Genomic DNA, 20,341 nt, shown 5'->3' with positions numbered 1-20,341 from the left:
AAATGAACACAGTAGGCATATATCTATGTTTGCAGGGATTTTTGTTTTTGATATTGTGTTTTCTTCCTTTTATATGGAGAAACTCAAATGCCTAAAAATGTAAAAAGGATAGGATAATGAACTACTATGTACTCATCACCTCCCTTCAATAATTACCAATTTACGACCAACCTTGTTTCATCCATATTCCCACCCACTGCCCCCCCGCACATCATTTTGATACAATCCAAGTCATGATTACTTCATTTCATTTGTAAATATTTCAGTCTACATCTCTGAACGATAGCCAGAATATAATTATCACACCTAACATTAGCAATAATACCTTAATACGTAGATATCCAGGTATGGAAGTACATATCAAGTGACAGCTGATGAATTTCTACATAAGAAGACTTTTGGACAGCAATCGAATTAGAAGAGGGGGCAAGGGGACTTCTCTGTATATTGCATTTACATAGCATTTTAGATAATATTGAAAAGCCTCAGTTATTGATATTAAAGAATTGAGCTGGAACTACTAAATAATATCATGGGGATTGCAGTGTAGTCGTCTTGTTAAGTTTTCTGGATGCCCTCAGTGCTGACGTGGTCCTCTAATATTTACTAAAAGTGAGCTTCTCATTTTAGATCTAGTGTATACAGATGTTACCTTAAATGTACAGCAGCCTAATGTATTAATATAATTTAATGCATCATCTTTAAAGTAAGCCAGAAAACTGACTATTGTCAAACAATAATAATAACAGAGTGAAAGAAATTACCTCTCTAGAAATGTGTTTAATTAACTGGAGGTTGTGCCCACTTCTTTTCCATTTTGTTTTTCTTCCCATTTTCAGAAACCTGCACCAAAGGATGGTTTGGCTTTTTACCCCATCCCCACCCTGATTTTCACAAGTAAACCTCCACTTATTTAATATGAATAGTGGATGTTTACTCCATATTATGTAAAATGCTACATAAATGCAGTTCCAATCAAGTCTCCTAACCACTCTGCTTGTAACTAGATTGTCATTCCAATTTCTGTAAAGATTCTGTATCTTTGGTTGGGAGACAGGGATAAAATCCAGTTTGAAAAGACCTTGAGTGCCTAGGAAGAAACTTAGGCTTGTCCTGAAACAGAAACTCATGAAAAGGTGTTAATGCTTCAAGGGAAATGAGGATGACAGATGGGGGAAATGTACAAAGAGATTATTTGACAATCATGGAGGAAAGACAGAAAATAAGGAAGAGGCAGGGCGCGGTGGCTCCCTCATGTAATCCCAGCACTTTGGGACGCTAATGTGGGAGGATCATGTGAGCTCAGGAGTTTGAGACCAGCTGGGGCAACATGGCAAAACCCTGTCTCTACAAAAAAATTAAACGATTAGTGGGCAAGGTGATGTGCACCTGTGGTCCCAGCTACTCAGGAGGCTGAGGTGGGAGAATCACTTGAATCCAGGAGTTTGAGGCTGCAATGAACCATGATCACATCACTGATCTCCAGCCTGGGTGACAGAGCAGGGCCCTGTCTCAAAAGAAAAAAGAAAATAAGGAAGATACTTAGAAGACTCTCAAAGTAATCCAGCACAAAATGAAAGGACTCCAGGTAAAGGCAATAAAATTAGGAAAAAAGAAAGCAGGCAGGAAAAATATTATTTTCAAAAAGGGAACTTTCATGATCACAGAATTAGATTTAGCTGTCATTTCTGTTATTCATTTTGCCAAACTACCATCTGAAAAATTCTATAATTCTGAAAAATGCCTACCATTTTCCATAGACATCTATTTTTATTTTTTGTCATTACACTGAATATGCAATTCATGACATCATTTCCCACACTAGGACAGCTAAGGTGTGATAGAAAGAAAACAAATTTAGAGATAGGTAGTAGAAGCTCAACTGTACCACCTGTTCCTATATAACATGAGTGAGTCATGTAATGTATCTGAGCCCCTAATCCAACTGAGAAAGCAGTTGTAAATGATCAGGTCTTATACAAATGTAATGTGGTGCTGTTATACCTTTAAGAAAAGCTTTTGCCACATTTCCCTTATCTAGTCTTTGATGGACATTTGGGTTGGTTCCATGTCTTTGCTATTGTAAACAGTGGCCCAATAAACATATGTTTGCATGTGTCTTTATAATAGAAGATTTTATAATCCTTTGGGTAGATACCCAATAATGAGATTGGTGGGTCAAATGGTATTTCTATTCCTAGATCCTTGAGGAATCGCCACACTGTCTTCCACAATGGTCGAACTAATTTACACTGCCACCAACAGTGTAAAAGTGTCCCTATTTCTCCACATCCTTCCAGCATCTGTTGTCTCCAGATTTTTTAATGATTGCCATTCTACCTGGTGTGAGATGGTATCTCAGTGTGGTTTTGATTTGCATTTGTCTAATGACCAGTGATGATGAGCTTTTTTTCATATTTGTTGGCTGCATAAATGTCTTCTTTTGAGAAGTGTCTGTTCATATCCTTCACCCACTTTTTGATGGGGTTGTTTCTTTTTTTCTTGTAAAGCTGTTTAAGATCTTTGTAGATTCTGGTTATTAGCCCTTAGTCAGATGGGTAGATTGCAAAAATTTTTTCCCATTCTGTTTGTTGCTGGTTTACGCTACTGATAGTTTCTTTTGCTGTGCAGAAGCTCTTAAGTTTAATTAGATCCCATTTGTCTATTTTGGCTTTTGTTGCCAATGCTTTTGGTGTTTTAGTCATGAAGTCCTTGCCTATGCCTGTGTCCTGAATGGTATTGCCTAGGTTTTCTTCTAGGATTTTTATGGTGTTAGGTCTTATGTTTAAATCTGGAATACTATGCAGCCATAAAAAAGGATGAGTTCATGTCCTTTGCAGGGTCATGGATAAGGCTGGAAACCATCATCCTCAGCCAACTGACACAAGAACAGAAAACCAGACACCGCATGTTCTCACTCATAAGTGGATGTTGAACAACAAGAACACATGGGGAACATCACATACTGCGGCCTGTCAGGGGGTGGGGGAGCTAGGGGAGGGATAGAAGGGGGTTGGGGGTATTGGGGAGGGATAGCATTAGGAGAAATTCCTAAGGTAGATGACAGGGGAGATGGATGCAGCAAACCACCAAGGCTTGTGTATACTTATGTAACAAACCTGCACGCTCTGCACATATACCCCAAAACTTAAAGGATAATATAATTTTTTAAAAGATTAAAAAATTACAAATATAAGGTAAATGTAACATATATATCAAGGAACAGTTGTGCAAGACAATGATCAAAGTACTTTGAATCATAGGCCTTATAGTGAGACTGTGATTTCAAGTATAAGCCACAGCTAAGGCCTTGGAAACCCTAACTTTTCTAAGGCTAAATATTCTCATCAGAAAAAAAAAACAGAAATATTAAATGTACCTATCTTTAAAAAAGCAGTTTTTGGCACCAACCTATGGATTGGCTGCACTTTTTGTTATAAGACTGAATTTATTTCTATAGCAAATACAATTATTTCTAATTCTAAGCAGTCTAGAAATTTCTATATCAATAAATACTAATGTTTTAATGACCATGCTGTGGCAAAAAAAAAAAAAAAAAAAAAAAAAATTATTTTTAAAAAAAATATAATTTTGTTTCTCTTTCTAAATAACATTAAAAAAAAAAAAAAAAAAGACAGGGTCTTTCTATGTTGCCCAGGCTGGAGTGCAGTAGCTATTCACAGGCACTATTACAATGCACTACAGCCTCAAGTTCCTGGACTCAAGCAATCCTCCTGCCTCAGCCTCCTGAGTAACTGGAACTAAGGACACGCACCATCACACCTGGCTTCCTAAGTCACATTTAAAAAAAAAAATTCATTTTGGTTCAGGAATTTTGCCATACTTTGTCTTTTCCCTTGAGAACAGAAAAATTGTGTTGACATCAAGCCTGCTTATGGAACTCTGGGGCTTTCTGGTGCTAATAGATTTATTCAAGTACATGAAATGAGTAGTCTAGCACTTACTGTTGTTACTCATTTTGACTATGCATTTGTCATTCCATATTTCAGGTCTATTTGGAACCAAGAAATACAAAGTGCTTTAAATTTATGGCTAATGATAAATATTGATACATTGATCAAGACTAAAGTTTTGATTTATTATTTTTGACAGTTCTCATATTTTGTAACACTTCACTGGTTACTATGTGTATAAGTGTGATGAGTGGAAAAACCAGACTATAAATGCACACATCTGTGCATTGACACCTTTAACTATCAGCATAAATTATATAAGCAAGATTTCCTAATTATGTATGATCTGTCATAAGATCAGAAGATTATAGGTACATGACTAAATTTTCAAGTGGCAATAAAAATTCTGACTCTATATATACTCACATATATATTTACTACATACATACACACATAGACATATTATATGAAATGTGCACCCCTGATAGAAGTATCTAATAAAACTTTGACAACTTTTCTAAATATATCACAGTTTTTATTGGGCTTAGATTTAAAGGGAGTCTGAAAGCTATTTAGTTTCTGCAGCATGCATATAGTGGACAACTGCCAGCAAAGGGCTTTATCACAGTATAAATGGGGTTTTAAGTGTTTGTTTCCAGTACAGGTTCTCGCAGCCCAGGCACTTCCCAGTCTCATTGTTCCTTTGTTCTAGCGGACGTACAAAGGATTGACTGTTTTGTTTTCTGGTTCAGAAAGATTAGATAAAGTCTGCATTTCTGAACTTCACCCTCTAGGCACGCAACGTTAAAATTTGTTTTCTATATGCCATATTTTGCAGATTAAATATGTTTAGATTCTACTGATCATAACATATTTTTAAATTTGTATCTGGCTTGATAGTACATACAGATGACAGTATTGATCCCTTTTGAACTATCACTGGAAGCAACTGTCCCTCTCATCCTTGTCCTTAAAATGCCACTTCAGCAGAAGTATGTCATCTCAGTTGGGTAGGACAGCATTGTTCTTGAGTTTCACTGGCTATGAGAGTCTCATAATCTCTTCTATATCTTGTTATTTCTCAAAACTGCCTTGGAATGTAAGTATTATTACTATACTCACCAGACAGATGGGAAAGTGGAGGCTTAGACAGGTTAAGTAACGTGCCCAAAGTTCATGACCTTGTTAGAGCTAAAATTTAGTTCTGACTCCAGAGCCCATGCTGTCTGCCATTATATTTTACTGCTTCTGTGGCAGTATTTTCACCTAATAATAGGTTATATAATAATAGCAGCTAACTTTCAGCACTTACTACATGCCAGACACAGTTCTAAGTACTTTTTATTCCATTTAATCTTCATAACAATTCTACTAAAAAGATATCATAAAGATTGCATAAATGAGGAAACTGAGGCAAAGGGAGGTTAAAGAATTGCCCAAAGTACACAGCTACAAATAGAAGAGCCCAATTCAAGCCCCCAGGCCATCAAACTCTAGAGTATACGTTTTTCAGGTTAACCAAAAGGCTGTGTGCTATGGTGTGAGCCATGCAGCCTTGTCTTCCAAGCTCACCTGTGTTTCAGGCACTCTATGAATTTTTGTCTTAGTTACTGCTGCTTCAGTTTGTGTGTCAGCTAGCATTTATGTTGTTATTATTGATGTTATAAATGTGGCACATATAATTTTTGCAGTATGATATACTTACATAAATCATAGCATAATACATAGAAACATTAGATTTCATAGGCTGTATTAAGCCTTTGGTTTCTATTGGTCAGCCATACATAGTCTTATGAGTTGTCTGTCCACAGCTGCCTTTTGAATATAGAGTAAGGCTATCTTATGTTATTTTTATATGTTGATTACAAGTGAACATCTTCTTAAAACATATAAGAAGGTTATATCTTCTAATAAGGTCTAGGATTCCTGGTGTTACATTGTGAGCAAAATATAGTCTACCAGGAGGTAGTGAAGTTTCTATAGCCATGCCATTATAATATCTGGCCTGATCCTTAAATATTGTTTTCCAGTATCTTGATCCCACTTTCTAGACCAAGAACCATGTTGGATTTCTGAAAATTTCTAATAAAGATGTCTCTCAGTAGTTCTACTCTCAGCATTCAGGGTAGGGGCACCCCCTTATTTCTTGGGTTTTACTCCCTACTATACCAAAAGAATGGCTGCTCACTAAATTTCATTGACCTAGTTCCTAACCCAGATATGCTTCTTATTCTTTTCAAATTCAGTGGTGGAGATTCAACACAGGCAAAGCAGGACTCCTCAAACTGATCCTTGGCTTTGAGAGCTGAAATAAGGTGAACAGCTGGGTGTAAGATTTGCTCATTCCCACTTACTCTGGGTGCTCTGGCAACACCAAAGTGCCCCTAAATTGAGATTTTAAAAATCTAGTAATATAGGGGGCCAGGCTGGGTAGCTCATGCCTGTAATCCCAGCACTTTGGGAGGCCAAGGCGGGCAGATCACCTGAGGTCAGGAGTTCGAGACCAGCCTGGCAAACATGGTAAAACCCTGTCTCTACTAAAAATTAAAAAAAAAAAAAATAGCCAGACATGGTGGCTTGCACCTGTAATCCCAGCTACTTGGGAGACTGAGGCAGGAGAAATGCTTGAACCTGGGAGGTGGAGGTTGCAGTGAGCCAAGATCACGCCACTGCACTCCAGGCTGGGCGACAGAGTGAGACTCTGTCTCAAAAAAAAAAAAAAGAGAGAGAGAGAGAAGAAAATCTAGAGATATAGGGAATTTCAACTACCAGGAGAATCTATTTTGGTAAGCAAACCTATCTTAGGTTTATAATCAGATCTGTATCTTTTGTGGTTGTCTAATATCTAAAAGCCACCCAAAGTTAAGTATACTAGACACCAACAGTCCACAACCTAGGAAGAAGTTCAATGTATGTTTCAAATTATTTCTTAATATTTGTATTTTCTGTTAAGATCTTCAGTATTTATCCAGGCATAACCTGGATGTTTGTTAATGTTTGAAAAATTTGCTAAACTACAAGCCAAAGAAAATATAACTTTGCTGGGACTTTCAAGATCAGAGTGAAAGGGTAGGTTTGGAAGTGAAGAAAAATGCCAATTTATTTCGCAAAGAACAGATTAATTTTTTAAGAAAAATGAATCTGGACTGCAGTAAAATAAGCAGTTATTTGCAAAAGTCCTCAAACCATGTTTCTTTTTCTTTTTCTTTCTTTCTTTCTTTTTTTTTTTTGCCTTGCAGATCCTTTACCACCTGCTAGGTTTGGAATCAGTAAAGAGAAGACTACTTCAACCAGCTTGCGTGTTTGGTGGACACCTTCTTCCGGAAAAGTCACCTGGTATGAGGTGCAATTATTTGATGAAAATAACCAAGAAATACAGGGGGTTCAAATTCAAGAAAGTACGTCATGGAATGAATACACTTTTTTCAATCTCACTGCTGGTAGTAAATACAATATTACCATCACAGCTATTTCCGGAGAAAAACGTTCTTCTTTAGTTTATACCAGTGGATCAACAGGTGAGATCTGTTTACTTATGGCTGAGTAGTTAATAGTCTATGATACTTTTCAAGTTATACTTTATTCAAGAAATAAGAGGAAGATTGCTACTCCAGAACAAAATTAATTAATTAGCAATTAGTTAGCTTTTTTTTTTCTTTTTTGAGATGCAGTCTCTTACTGTCGCCTGGGCTGGAGTGCAGTGGCGCCATCTCAGCTCTCTGCAGCCTGCACCTTTCAGGTTCAAGCAATTCTCCTGCATCTGCCTTCCAAGTAGCTGGGATTACAGGCACCCCACCGCCACCACCACGCCCAGCTAATTTTTGTATTTTTAATAGAGACAGGGTTTCACCATGTTGGCCAGGCTGGTCTCAAACTCCTGACCTTGTGATTTGCCCCGCTTGGCCTCCGAAAGTGCTGGGATTACAGACATCAGCCACCGTGCCTGGCCAATTAGTTAACTTTTTAAAAGGAGCTTGTGCAGTACAGTGGACAGACTGGACTGAAAATAAGATAGGTGGCTATGCTGCTCACTTGCTTACCAGTTTTGAAGAAGTTATGGGACTTCTCTGGAATTGAAGTTTTCTCCAATTTGGAAAAGATACCCCCTAATGGCCCTTCTAACTCAAATCTAAAGCAACAAAAACTTTCTGTCCCATTGTCTTAGTTTGTGCCATAAAACTTTTTTTTTAATGTTTTTCTTCTTTGTATACTCTTCTCATAACATCAAGACATAATGTTTCCTAAGTATTTCCATGTTTGAAACAAGTATTTGTTTTCTCGATATGGTGAAAAATAAGTCATCTATGCACCCACATATTATGATATACATGGCACATTACTACCTCCTTCCATAAAGTACATGTCTTTCATGTCATTTACTCTCCCCTCATTTTCTCTCTTCTTTTTATTATTATTTTTTAATTATACTTTAAGTTCTGGGGTACATGTGCGGAACGTGCAGGTTTGTTACATAGGTATGCACGTGCCATGGTGGTTTGCTGCACTCATCAACCCATCATCTACATTAGGTATTTATCTTAATGCTATCCCTCCCCAACCCCCACCCCCCAACAGGCCCCAGTATATGATGTTCCCTTCCCTGTGTCCACGTGTTCTCCTTGTTCAACCCCCATTTATGAGTGAGAACGTGCTGTGTTTGGTTTTCTGTTCCTGTGTTAGTTTGCTGAGAATGGTGGTTTTCAGCTTCATCCATGTTCCAAAGGACATGAACTCATCCTTTTTTATGGCTGCATAGTATTCCATGGTATATATGTGGCACATTCTCTCTCTCTTTTTTAAATCTCTCTCTCCGTTTTTCATCTTCTATAGTTCTTTCCTTTCTCTCTTCCGCTTACTGCTGTGCAATGTTATATACGTCACTGGCAGAAACTATGTTAATACCTATTAAGTGCGGGAGGTAGACAAGTAAATACAATGTAATTTGAGGCTACAGACTTTGAAAAGAGCACTAATCAAAGTTCCAGTGGAATTTCCAGTATCCTGATATTTATTAATGCTATTACCATGTTAAGATGTACAGAGAAACATAAATGAATGTGTAACTTCTAATTAAATGTGTCTATGTCTCCTATAATGGAATTATAAATGACATTTTTGACATGCATTTTATCCCACTAGTGCCATCTCCAGTGAAAGATATTGGTATTTCCACAAGAGACAATTCTCTCCTGATTTCCTGGTCCCATGGTTCTGGGAATGTGGAACGATACCGGCTGATGCTAATGGATAAAGGGATCCTAGTTCAAGGCGGTGTTGTGGACAAACATGCTACTTCCTATGCTTTTCATGGGCTGACACCTGGCTACATCTACAACCTCACTGTTGTGACTGAAGCTGCAGGGCTGCAAAACTACAGGTGGAAAGTAATCAGGACAGGTAAGCTTCCCCTAGCTAGCTGAAGAAGAATAAAGCTCAAATCAAGGAAATGTTTAATAAATCAAGCTTACTATTTGAGTAACAGTAATGTAGGACAAGTTGAAATTCTTATAAGGCATAGAAGACCTATACCCACTTTTCTACTCAGAAAAAGAAGGATTCTCTTTTATTCTAAAGTTTAGGCTAGTCCTTGGCAACATTTTGAAGTAAGCAAAGTTAAGTAGTGACATGGACCTAGCTTCTCTTCTTCTCTTTTTAATACTCCATCTTTTTGCTAACGATTCCTACTTCCTTTTCTTAACCAGGCATCCACTGTCTTTATGACATCACTCACAGTGAACCAGAATTACATTCTTCATGCTATACATAGCCCTACTCCCATGTGACAATCATTTCCAAAACTTGCTAACCACATGACCTGGGTCCCAATACCATAGGACCAATTCCCACAGCCTACCCTAGACTAATAAATGAATCTATGCTAAATATCAATGAATAATTTATACAAACTTTGATTCATTCAGCAAATAATTATTGAATGTAAGCTAGATGCTGGACATTGCCGATATAACATCCAAGAGAGACAAAGTCTTTGTCCTCACAGAGCTTACATTTTATTAGCGTCTAATGCTTCTAGCAAGTCTAACGTGTAAATTAAATCTCCTCTCTTGGTAAGTTATCTAATTGTAAGAGAAACTCTAATATATGTAGTGCCTTAGATATTAGTTTCTGGAACTATAGGAGGCTGGTGGGAAAGATATTTGAGGACACCAGCACATTTACATAGTTTTATAGCACACCTCACATATATATAGATATTCCTGGCCAAAAATGTTCTATATATCTCAAAAGTTATTTATGTACATCAAGAGCAAATTGCATTCCTAACTGCCTTATGCAAAATCAGAGTGCTATGCCCATTCTTTTCTCTCTTTTTTTTTTTTTTTTTTTTTTTTTTTTGAGACAGAGTTTCACTCTTGTTGCCCAGGCTGGAGTGCAATGGCATGATCTTGGCTCACTGCAACCTTGATCTCCCAGGTTCAAGCAATTCTCTCACCTCAGCCTCCTGAGTAGTTGGGATTACAGGCACCCGCCACCATGTCTAGCTAATTTTGGGGGTTTTGTTTGTTTGTTTGTTTGTTTGTTTTTGAGACAGAGTTTTGCTCCTGTTACCCAGGCTGGAGTGCAATGGTGCGATCTCGGCTCACTGCAACCTCCACCTCCTGGGTACAGGCAGTTCTCCTGCCTCAGCCTCCTGAGTAGCTGGGATTACAGGCACGTGCCACCATGCCCAGCTAATTTTTTGTATTTTTAGTAGAGACGGGGTTTCACCATGTTGACCAGGATGGTCTCGATCTCTTGACCTCGTGATCCACCCCCCTCGGCTTCCCAAAGTGCTTGTATTACAGGCGTGAGCCACCGCGCCCGGCCCTAATTTTTGTATTTTTAGTAGAAATGGGGTTTCACCATGTTGACCAAGATTGTCTTGAACTCCTGACCTCAGGTGATCCACCTGCCTCAGCTTCCCAAAGTGTTGGGATTACAGGCACGAGCCACTGCTCCCAGACGCCCATTCGTTTAAGGAAGTTTCATTAATTTATATTCTAGAAAAAGTATTTACCAAAGGTTATCTCCCTTTTAATCGTTTTGCTTTGATGAAGTAGTAATACAACTCATTAACTTGATCATGATTTAATATAAAAATTAAAGTATTTTTAATCACATAAAATTCTATAATCACCAATCAATTGATCAATCTATTATGTACCCAATTTTATTAAATATTAATATATAAAAACAAAAAGAAATGAGGCAGATGACAGACCTTTTTGTGCCTTCCACTTAAAGAATTTCTGAACTGGAAAGGACCATTGTAGGTCTTTGACCTAGCTTTATTTGCAACTAAGAAACACTACAAGGCTCAGTGAGCTAGAGAGAGCTGTCCAGAGTTTCCCAGCTGACCAAAATGGCCCAGTCCGAACCAGAATCCAAGCTTCTGCTTGCCAGGATTTGGGCCTTGCCACATGGCTTACCTTGGGTTCTACAGCATTATTTTTGACTCTTTTTAAATTTTTTTTATTTTTATTTTTTTTTTACCATCTGAAGAGGATACTTCTTCCCTTTCAAAGTGCTTGTTTTCTCCGGAACAAGGAGTGTGGCTTGCAGAAATAAAAATACAGATCAAAATTTGGCCACAGTACTGGTGAGATAGTCTGAGTAAAAGTCTCTTTTCTGTTCTTTTCTAATTAGCCCCCATGGAAGTCTCAAATCTGAAGGTGACAAATGATGGCAGTTTGACCTCTCTAAAAGTCAAGTGGCAAAGACCTCCTGGAAACGTGGATTCCTACAACATCACCCTGTCTCACAAAGGGATCATCAAGCAATCCAGAGTATTAGCACCTCGGGTTACTGAAACTCACTTTAAAGAGTTAACCCCTGGACGACTTTATCAAGTTACTGTCAGCTGTGTCTCTGGTGAACTGTCTGCTCAGAAGATGGCACTGGGCAGAACATGTGAGTCTTGGGCACCAGATGTTGCTTTTGCTTGGTTGCTGTAATCACTCTCTGATCCACCTTAGAATAGGACAAAATAAGTTAGCAGGAAAACTCCTATCCCAATCTGAGAAGTGGAGCCTATGTAACTGAAGGTGTCTGGGTTATGGCCCATTTATCTGAGTCACTCAAGCAAATGAGTTTGGATTTCTGAATGATCTGCGTATTATTTCTGTCTTATGCTTTTTCATGTCACATCACTTAAGTAGCATAAATGCATTAGCATTGATACCAGCATATAAAACATTTCTGATTCATTCTTACAGTGAGAACCAGTTAGCATTTAACCATGTTTTCCATACATTATTTTATTAATTTATGTCCTCAAACACTTATGTATCCAGTGCCTTATATGTGTGAGTTACTGTACTGTAAGCTTTGGGCATTGTTAAAATGAATAAGGCATGCTACTTGCCTTTAAGGCAGGATTCAGCAAACTACCCCATCTGGTGCCAAATCTGGTCTGTGGCCTGATTTTGTTTAGCCCTCAAACTAAGAGAGTTTTTTACATGTTTAAAGAGTTGTACAAATAAACAAGAAAAAGATGAGACAGAGACCATATGTGTCCTGCAAAACTTGAAATATTTAGTACCTGATCCTTACAGAAAAAATTGCCTAACTCTCGCTTTAGAAAAGTTCCATTTTAATCACTGATGTAGAATACACACGTGTACAAAGATAAAAATAATACATTTCAATAATAGTGACTGTATTGCTATTTCCATGTATCAGGCACTGACTAAAGAATTTACACCCATTATTTCATTTAGTTGTCACAACAAAACTGTGAGAGATTTCCTGTTATTATCACCATTATACAGATAATTCAAAGAGGTCAAATAATTTATCCATAGTCATCCAGCCAGTAAGTGGTGGAGCTAGAATTTAAACCAGGCTGTTTGATTCCAGAGTCCATTCTCTCTGCTGTTAGAGATCTGAAGTAAGAGCTACATGGTCAAAAAGGAAAGAGAACAAAATTCTCTTTCATAAGAGGAGTAAAAACTTGGAGGAAATGGGAGCAGGACATGGTAATTCACACCTATAATCCCAGCACTTTGGGAGGCCAAGGTGGTGAATCACTTGAGCCGAGGAATTTGAGACCAGCCTGGGCAACATGGTAAGACCTTGTTTCTAGACAAAAAAAAAAAAAAAATTAATTAGCTGGGCTTGGTGACACATGCCTGTGGTCGTAGCTACTCAGGAGGCTGAGCTGGGAGGATTGGTTGAGCCATGATTACACCACTGCACTCCAACAGAGTGTGACCCTGTCTCAAAAAAAAAAACTTGGAGGAAATGGTCTTTAATGAGGACCTAAAAAATGTAAAGTTCATGACAAATAAGGAGGGAAAAGAGGGAAGAGCTTTTGGGGTGAAGGGGACAATATAAGCAAAGGCCCAGAGGCAGAAGAGCCCAGACTTGCAGGTAAAGGCCAGTTTCCCAAGAGTAGGAAAGGAACGAGGGTGGCCGCAGAAAGCAGTCTGAGTTAAGACTGAAAAGATATGGGGTCTGAACTTGAAGAGCTAAAAATGTAAGCAGAGGACTTGACATTTTATTCTGTAGATCATAGGGCGACCTTGAATGTTTTTAAGAAAAAAAAAAATAGAGGTTAATCTTGCAAGAACATTAATTTTTTTAGCTGGAAAAGAAAAGAGAGGAATCCCTCGTGATTATGTCATCCAATATCTCTTCCAAAGGATGCCACATATTACTAGATTATTAACGATGTAACAGAAGATTACATTGCTGATATTTCTAAAATGATTTTAGCAGACATTCTTTGTCAAATGTCTCTGAAATGAAAAACACTCTTTTGCAATCCACAGACATCAAGATGGGATAGAAGTGTTTTGAACTGCAGGTATTGTGTCTCCTATCTACTGCTTCCCAAGAAAAGTAAATAAGTATCCTTACTTCTGGTTTGTAATGTCTACTTTTTGATATCATTTCACCATTTAGTTCCAGACAAAGTTGCAAACCTGGAGGCAAACAGTAATGGCTGGATGAGGTCTCTTGCAGTGAGCTGGTCGCCCCCTACTGGAGACTGGGAGCAGTATCGGATCCTACTCTTCAATGATTCTGTGGTGCTGCTAAACATCACTGTGGGAAAGGAACAAACACACTATGTCATGGATGACATTGGGCTCATACCGGGAAGACAGTATGAGGTGGAAGTCACTGTTGAGAGCGGAAATTTGAAGAATTCAGAGCGTTGCCAAGGCAGGACAGGTAGGCAAATGTGAAGATGTTAATAGTAATAAAAGCATAATTTGTTCCCTCTCCCAAGTAACCCACATAACTGCCAATATCATAACCTGGTGTTCACTAAATTTGAAATATTAAGGACTTTAAGACTAACATGAGGTTTCTATCACCTAATTTGTCAAATTAGAACATTAAAAGTCACTTGCACTAGTAACTCCATTATTTCATGAAAGAAAGCCATTTTAAACACCAAAAGAGTAGGATAGATACAGTCTGAAAATAAGGACGAATCCTTCCCACAAAAGAAGAACCTTTTGCTAGTGATCAGCATTACAGAACCATTGCCTTGGCCTCATGTTGACTCATGTGGGGATTTCAGGTACCAAGGAAGAGTGATTAAAATGGAGAGGGATGTATTTGGATTTTAGGGAAGGGAAGAATGAAGATACTGGAATGAGAAAACAGGTTCAAAGAGGTTATGACTTGCCAAAAGCATTGCAATACAATCGTGACAGTAAGAATACCAAGACTCATGTTTCAGTATCCTCATACTGTCAAATACTTGTACTCGTATTGTCAAATAACAGAGTTGTACTTCCAAGTTCAATATTTTTTTGGTAATCTTTGTAATGTGAAATACTCCATACTTAGAGTAAAATTCAAATACCTTCTTTCTTAGTTTGCCTGATAATAAGGAAATAACTACATGGATTCAATGTTCTTCTTAGAAGAATCTCAAAGAAAAGGATCATGACCCCCACTTAGCTTGCCAACTGTGTCTTGCAGTAATCTCCTCATCTTCCAAATATTAATACCCACTGGATGATGATCAAAGACCCACAGCAGCTTAAACTAAGGCTACTTTTAGTATTTCACAGGAAAAGCATCTGTGTCATCTCCAGTGTTTTATCACTCATCTCAAATAACTTGGAAATGTAAGATGAACATTGGAGGCTCTCAGTATGTCAGCATAATTCTCAGGAGAACTTTTATTTTATTTTTATTTTTTATTTTTATTTTTTGAGACAGATTCTTACTCTGTCTCCCTGGCCTAGGCTGGAGTGCAGTGGTACAATCTCAACTCACTGCAACCTCTGCCTTCCAGGTTCAAGCAATTTTCATGCCTCAGCCTCCCAAGTATCTGGGATACAGGCAAGTGCCACCATGCTCAGCTAATTATTTTATTTTTAGTAGTGATGGGGGTTTACCATGTTGGCCAGGCTGGTCTCAAACTCCTAGCCCCAAGAAATCCACCCACTTTGGTCTCCCAAAGTGCTAGGATCACAGGCATGAGCCACTACGCCAGGCCAAACTTTTCTTTTTCTTTTCTCTCTTTTATTTTGTTTGAGACAGAGTTGCTCTTGTTGCCCAGATTGGAGTGCAATGGCACAATCTCGGCTCACTACAGCCTCTACCTCCCAGGTTCAAGTGATTATTCTATCTCAGCCTCCCAAGCAGCTAGGATCACATGCATGTGCCTGACTAATTTTGTATTTTTAGTAGAGTTGGGTTTTCACCATATTGACCAGGCTGGTCTCAAACTCCTGACCTCAGGTGATCCACCGCTTTGACCTCCCAAAGTGCTGAGATTACTGGCGTGAACCACTGCACCTGGACCAAACCTTTCTTAAACTGTACCTCCAGTTTACCTTATTCAGGTAGCCTGAAGTAGCCCTCAATGTAAATAATTAAATTATTTCTCTATACTGAAGAAGGAAGATGCAGAGTTAGGGACTCAATTAGGGTGGAGATTTAGAAAATTTATGGATGCAAAATTTACAATAAAATTTTTCATACTTGATTCTTTCATAATTTAAGGCACCAACGGTTTATTTATTTGTTTGTTTATTTGAGATGGAATCTAGCTGTGTAGCCAAGGCTGGTGTGCAGTGACACAATCTCAACTCACTGCAGCCTCCACCTCCCAGGTTCAAGCAATTCTCATGCCTCAGCCTCCCAAGTAGTTGGGACTACAGGAGCAAGCCACAATGCCTGGCTAATTTTTATATTCTTAGAAGAGATGGGGTTTTGCCGTATTGGCCAGGGTGGTCTCGAACTCCTGACCTCAAGGGATCCACCCGTCTTGGCCTCCCAAAGTGCTGAGATTACAGGCATGAGCCACTGTGCCCAACCAACACTTTATTCATAACAATGTCTCCTAGAAATTATAATATTAAAACCTTTTAAAGGAATCAGTTTTGATTCTTTGTATAAGACAAGTCCTCAATTTGATGTTATTTGCCAGCCAACTCTCCCTTCCTTGAACACATCGGTGTCCCGCACCTCAGAAATGAGGGAAAGTTGCACTTGGTCTCCCCAACCTATGGGGATAACAGATACTCCTAACTCCACCTAAATACTCAAACAGGAACTTAGTGATTTTTTGAATGACAAGATTGGAATAAACACTTTTGTATTACAGAATTCATATAAAAAGATAAACTCTAATAAAGTATTAGGTAGTCAAAAATCAATGACTCTTCTAGCAAAACGTTTTCCAATCGAGTCTTTATTTCTGGTAACGTTACGTTAACAAAGTTTTTGTGGTAAGATTTTGTTTTAATGCTCAGAGGCATTCATTTAAAAAATGTTGAACTGAAACACTCTTAAGGGGGGAAAAGAAGAGCTCTCAAAAGTGTACTCTATGAATGTGCCTGTCTATCAATAACCCAAGTCTCCACTGCTTTTTCCTCAGTCCCCCTGGCTGTCTTCCAGCTTCGTGTCAAACATGCCAATGAAACCTCACTGAGCATCATGTGGCAGACCCCTGTAGCAGAATGGGAGAAATACATCATCTCCCTAGCCGACAGAGACCTCTTACTCATCCACAAGTCACTCTCCAAAGATGCCAAAGAATTCACTTTTACTGACTTGGTGCCTGGACGAAAATACATGGCTACGGTCACCAGTATTAGTGGAGACTTAAAAAATTCTTCTTCAGTAAAAGGAAGAACAGGTATTAACCTTTATGAATTTTACATTTTAAAGTGTTCTGTCTGCTATTTAATTTAACACGCAGTTTACAAGTATTCATTAACATATTTAAAATGTTAAAAACATGCCATTTACAAGTATTCATTAACATGCAATTTACAAGTATTCATTAAGTGCCATTTATGTACTGGGCATTGTTTTACGGATCCTTCTATTGTGTTTGTTTTCTATTTTACCAATTTCAGTTCTTATCTTTATTAGTTCCTTCTTTTTACTTTGCTTGAATTTATTTTGCTAAACTTGAAAAAGAGTAAAGAACTACCCTTCCAAGGAGTTTTGCTGCAAAGGAGAACAGAGAAATAGGGCAGCATCTACAAGAAGAAGTATGGTTGAAAGGAGGATGATTTTTTTAAGGGTAGAAGAAATAACAGCATGTTTTATGTTGGAGGGAATGATCTGGAAGATGCAGAAGGTGAATGATGATAATATAAAGTAAGAGGGAAGAATTGCTGCAGTTATTCCATAAGTAGGCAAGAGGTATTGGGATCTAGAGCACAAGTGAAGGAATTGGCTTTAGAAAGGAGCATGGGCAATCTAACCTCAGTGTCAGCTGGAATATTAGTCTGTTTTCACACTGCTATAAAGATACTACCCAAGACTGAGTAATTTATAAAGGAAAGAAGTTTAATGGACTCACAGTTCTACATGGCTGGGGAGGCCTCAGGAAACTTACAATCCTGGTAGAAGGTGAAGGTGAAGCAGGCACCTTTTTTTTTTTTTTTTTTTTCTTTTTTTCTTTACCCAACCAATGGTATGGCATGCTAAGCAGGGGATTAGCATGGGGATTACAATCCAAGATGAGATTTGGTTGGGGACACAAAGCCAAGAGAATATGTGGGCACAGATGCCAATAGGTGGATAGTTGTAGGGTGAGCACTTATCTTCTAATTGCTCTCATTTTTTCTGTGTAATTGGAAGCAAAAACATCAAGATTTCCCTTTTTAGCTGGATGCAGTGGCTCACACCTGTAATTCCAGCACTTGGGGAGGTTGAGAAGAGTTGATCTTGTGGCAGGAAATTCAAGACCAGCCTGGCCAACATGAAAAGACACTGTCTACTAAAATTACAAAAATTAGCTGGGAGTGATGGCATATACCTATAACCCCAGCTACTTTGGAGGCTGAGGCAGGAGAATCGCTTGAACCCAGGAGGTAGAGGTTGCAGTTAGCCGAGATCATGTCACTGCATGCCAGCCTGGGTGATAAAGTGAGACCCTGTCTCAAAAGCAAAAACAACAAAAAATGATTTTCTTTTTTGATGTATGTACTATTGTCCTGTATCTTATTTTTCTCTCCTTTTTTGATCCCACAAAAAACATAATTATTGCTTTATATAGTCAACATCTTTTTAGAATTACCTACCAATTTATTACCTTTTTTTTCCTCATTTTTTTCTTCCTACATCTGAGATGTTTTATCTGTGATTATTTTCCTTTATCCTGGAGAATGTTATTCAAATTTCTTCATTGACAGCTTCTAGGGACAAACTCTCTCAAATTTTGTTTTTGCTGGGCATATTTTTCTATAGCTGTCATCTTTATATAGCTCTCAGTCTTGAAAGATATTTTCCTTAAGTTCCAACTCTGTGTTTAAAGTTATTCACTCTCAGCACATAGAAGATATTATTATACTCTTTCTTGCATTTATTGTTGTTGCTGAAAAGTCAGCTCTCAGTCTAATTTTATTTCTCTATAAGTCTGTTTGCTATGACAGCTTTTAGGATCTACTTTTTGCCTTTGGTGTTCAGAATTGTTTCACAATAGTAATCAAGGTGTAGATATATGTCTTTTTGTTTCGCCTGCTTAAGATTTATTGGTATTTCTGTACTTTCCAATTTAGTGTCTTTCTACAGTCCTGGAAATTCTCAGCTATTAACTCTCCGATATTTCCTCTTGCCTTTTCTTCATCCCCCCGCCCCATTATATTCTGGTATTCTAGAACACACATATACAAACACACCAATATATTTCATATTTTCCATGTTTTCTCTCTTAACTACAGTCTAGGTAATTTTCTCATCTTTTTGATTCACTTCATTAATTCTTTCTTCAGCTCTGTCTAATCTGTCTTAAAATCTACCTATTGTGTTTTAAATTTTAATTGTTCTTCACTTTAAGCATTCTCTTTGGCTCTCTTTCAAATTTATGTTGTGCCCTGTTGCTCTTTAGTTATATTTTCATTCCTTTCCTGCATTACTATATGCAAATTAACAATGTTTACTTTCCATTCTAGGTCTGATACTAGCTGAAATCTTCAGGAGTTAAGTCCTGTTGTCTTTTGATTTTCCTGCCTTTTTTAAATGGTACTTTATTTCTTTAAATGTATGTGATTTTTTTTTTAACTATAAGCTCATTTTCCCTAGAATTTTATTCTGTGAAAACTATTTAAGGCCATGTTTGAAGGTGAGTTACAGAAAGAATTTTATTTTCATTTGATTCTTTCAGGTGCACAAGACTACTATCAAATCAGACTTACTTTAATCTAAACTGTCAACTTGAGGTTTTTTGATCATCTGGGTTTTATAAATTCAGGTTACAAACACATTGAAACTATCTTAAGGTTATGAATTCTAAGAGGAAATCATTTTCTCCATCCAGTATTAAGAAGGCTGAGGCTGTATGGGGAGTAAAGAAGGAATATTTTTTTCACTTATACTTAGATTGTAGCCTTTCCAATGTTATGCAAGGTCACCTATGAGTTTCTTCAGCCTGGAAGAATCTACACTTTACCTCCTTTCTCCGATATCCTGCAATGCTATAAAATCAAAGCTTAAATTTGTGTTTGAAAGGTACTCTCAACACAAGTTTGCTTCATGATCCAATTATCTCTCTATCCTTTATTTTTTGGCCTTTGAGAATCACTTACATTCCTGACAAGTCGTTCATTTACATTTTCATATTTTATCCAATATGCATAGTTGTATTTGTCGGAAGGATTTTCATGGTATCTAGATTATCACGCTGCCAGAAATGGAAGTCCAAGGCATTGTTTTAGACCTAAGGTCATTTTTGTCATCCCCACCACCCATCTTGCTCGATCATATGGTAAAGGCATGTTTAACTGTGCAGAAAACTGCCAGACTGCTTTCCAAAGTGTTTGTAAAATTTTGCATTCCCACCAGCAATGTATGAGATTTCTACTTCCTCCACATTCTCAGCATGTAGTACATGATATTAACAGTTTGTTTTAAAATTTAACCATTCTAATGGAATAGCCATTATAACAAGATAATAGATTTCATGTGGTTTCAATTTGCCTTTTTCTTTTTTTCTTTTCTTCCTT

General features: G+C 37.8%; 1 protein-coding gene across 5 annotated transcripts in view; it reads left to right on the top strand.

The window, feature by feature from the left end:
* Positions 1-20,341, top strand: part of PTPRB (protein tyrosine phosphatase receptor type B) — a 122,371-nt gene that overhangs the window by 37,504 nt on the left and 64,526 nt on the right. For all 5 annotated transcript variants that reach the window (XM_017509298.2, XM_017509302.2, XM_037731614.1 and 2 more), the window contains 5 exons: positions 7,154-7,432; positions 9,054-9,311; positions 11,562-11,825; positions 13,821-14,090; positions 16,762-17,022. In XM_017509298.2, the coding sequence (XP_017364787.1) occupies positions 7,154-7,432; positions 9,054-9,311; positions 11,562-11,825; positions 13,821-14,090; positions 16,762-17,022 (1,332 nt within the window). The remainder of the gene's footprint in view (positions 1-7,153; positions 7,433-9,053; positions 9,312-11,561; positions 11,826-13,820; positions 14,091-16,761; positions 17,023-20,341) is intronic.

The sequence above is a fragment of the Cebus imitator genome, unplaced genomic scaffold, assembly GCF_001604975.1.
Source record: "Cebus imitator isolate Cc_AM_T3 unplaced genomic scaffold, Cebus_imitator-1.0 Scaffold414, whole genome shotgun sequence".
NCBI lineage: Eukaryota > Metazoa > Chordata > Mammalia > Primates > Cebidae > Cebus > Cebus imitator.
Note: the sequence above shows the minus strand (reverse complement) of the source record. Positions and strands in the feature narration are given on the sequence as shown.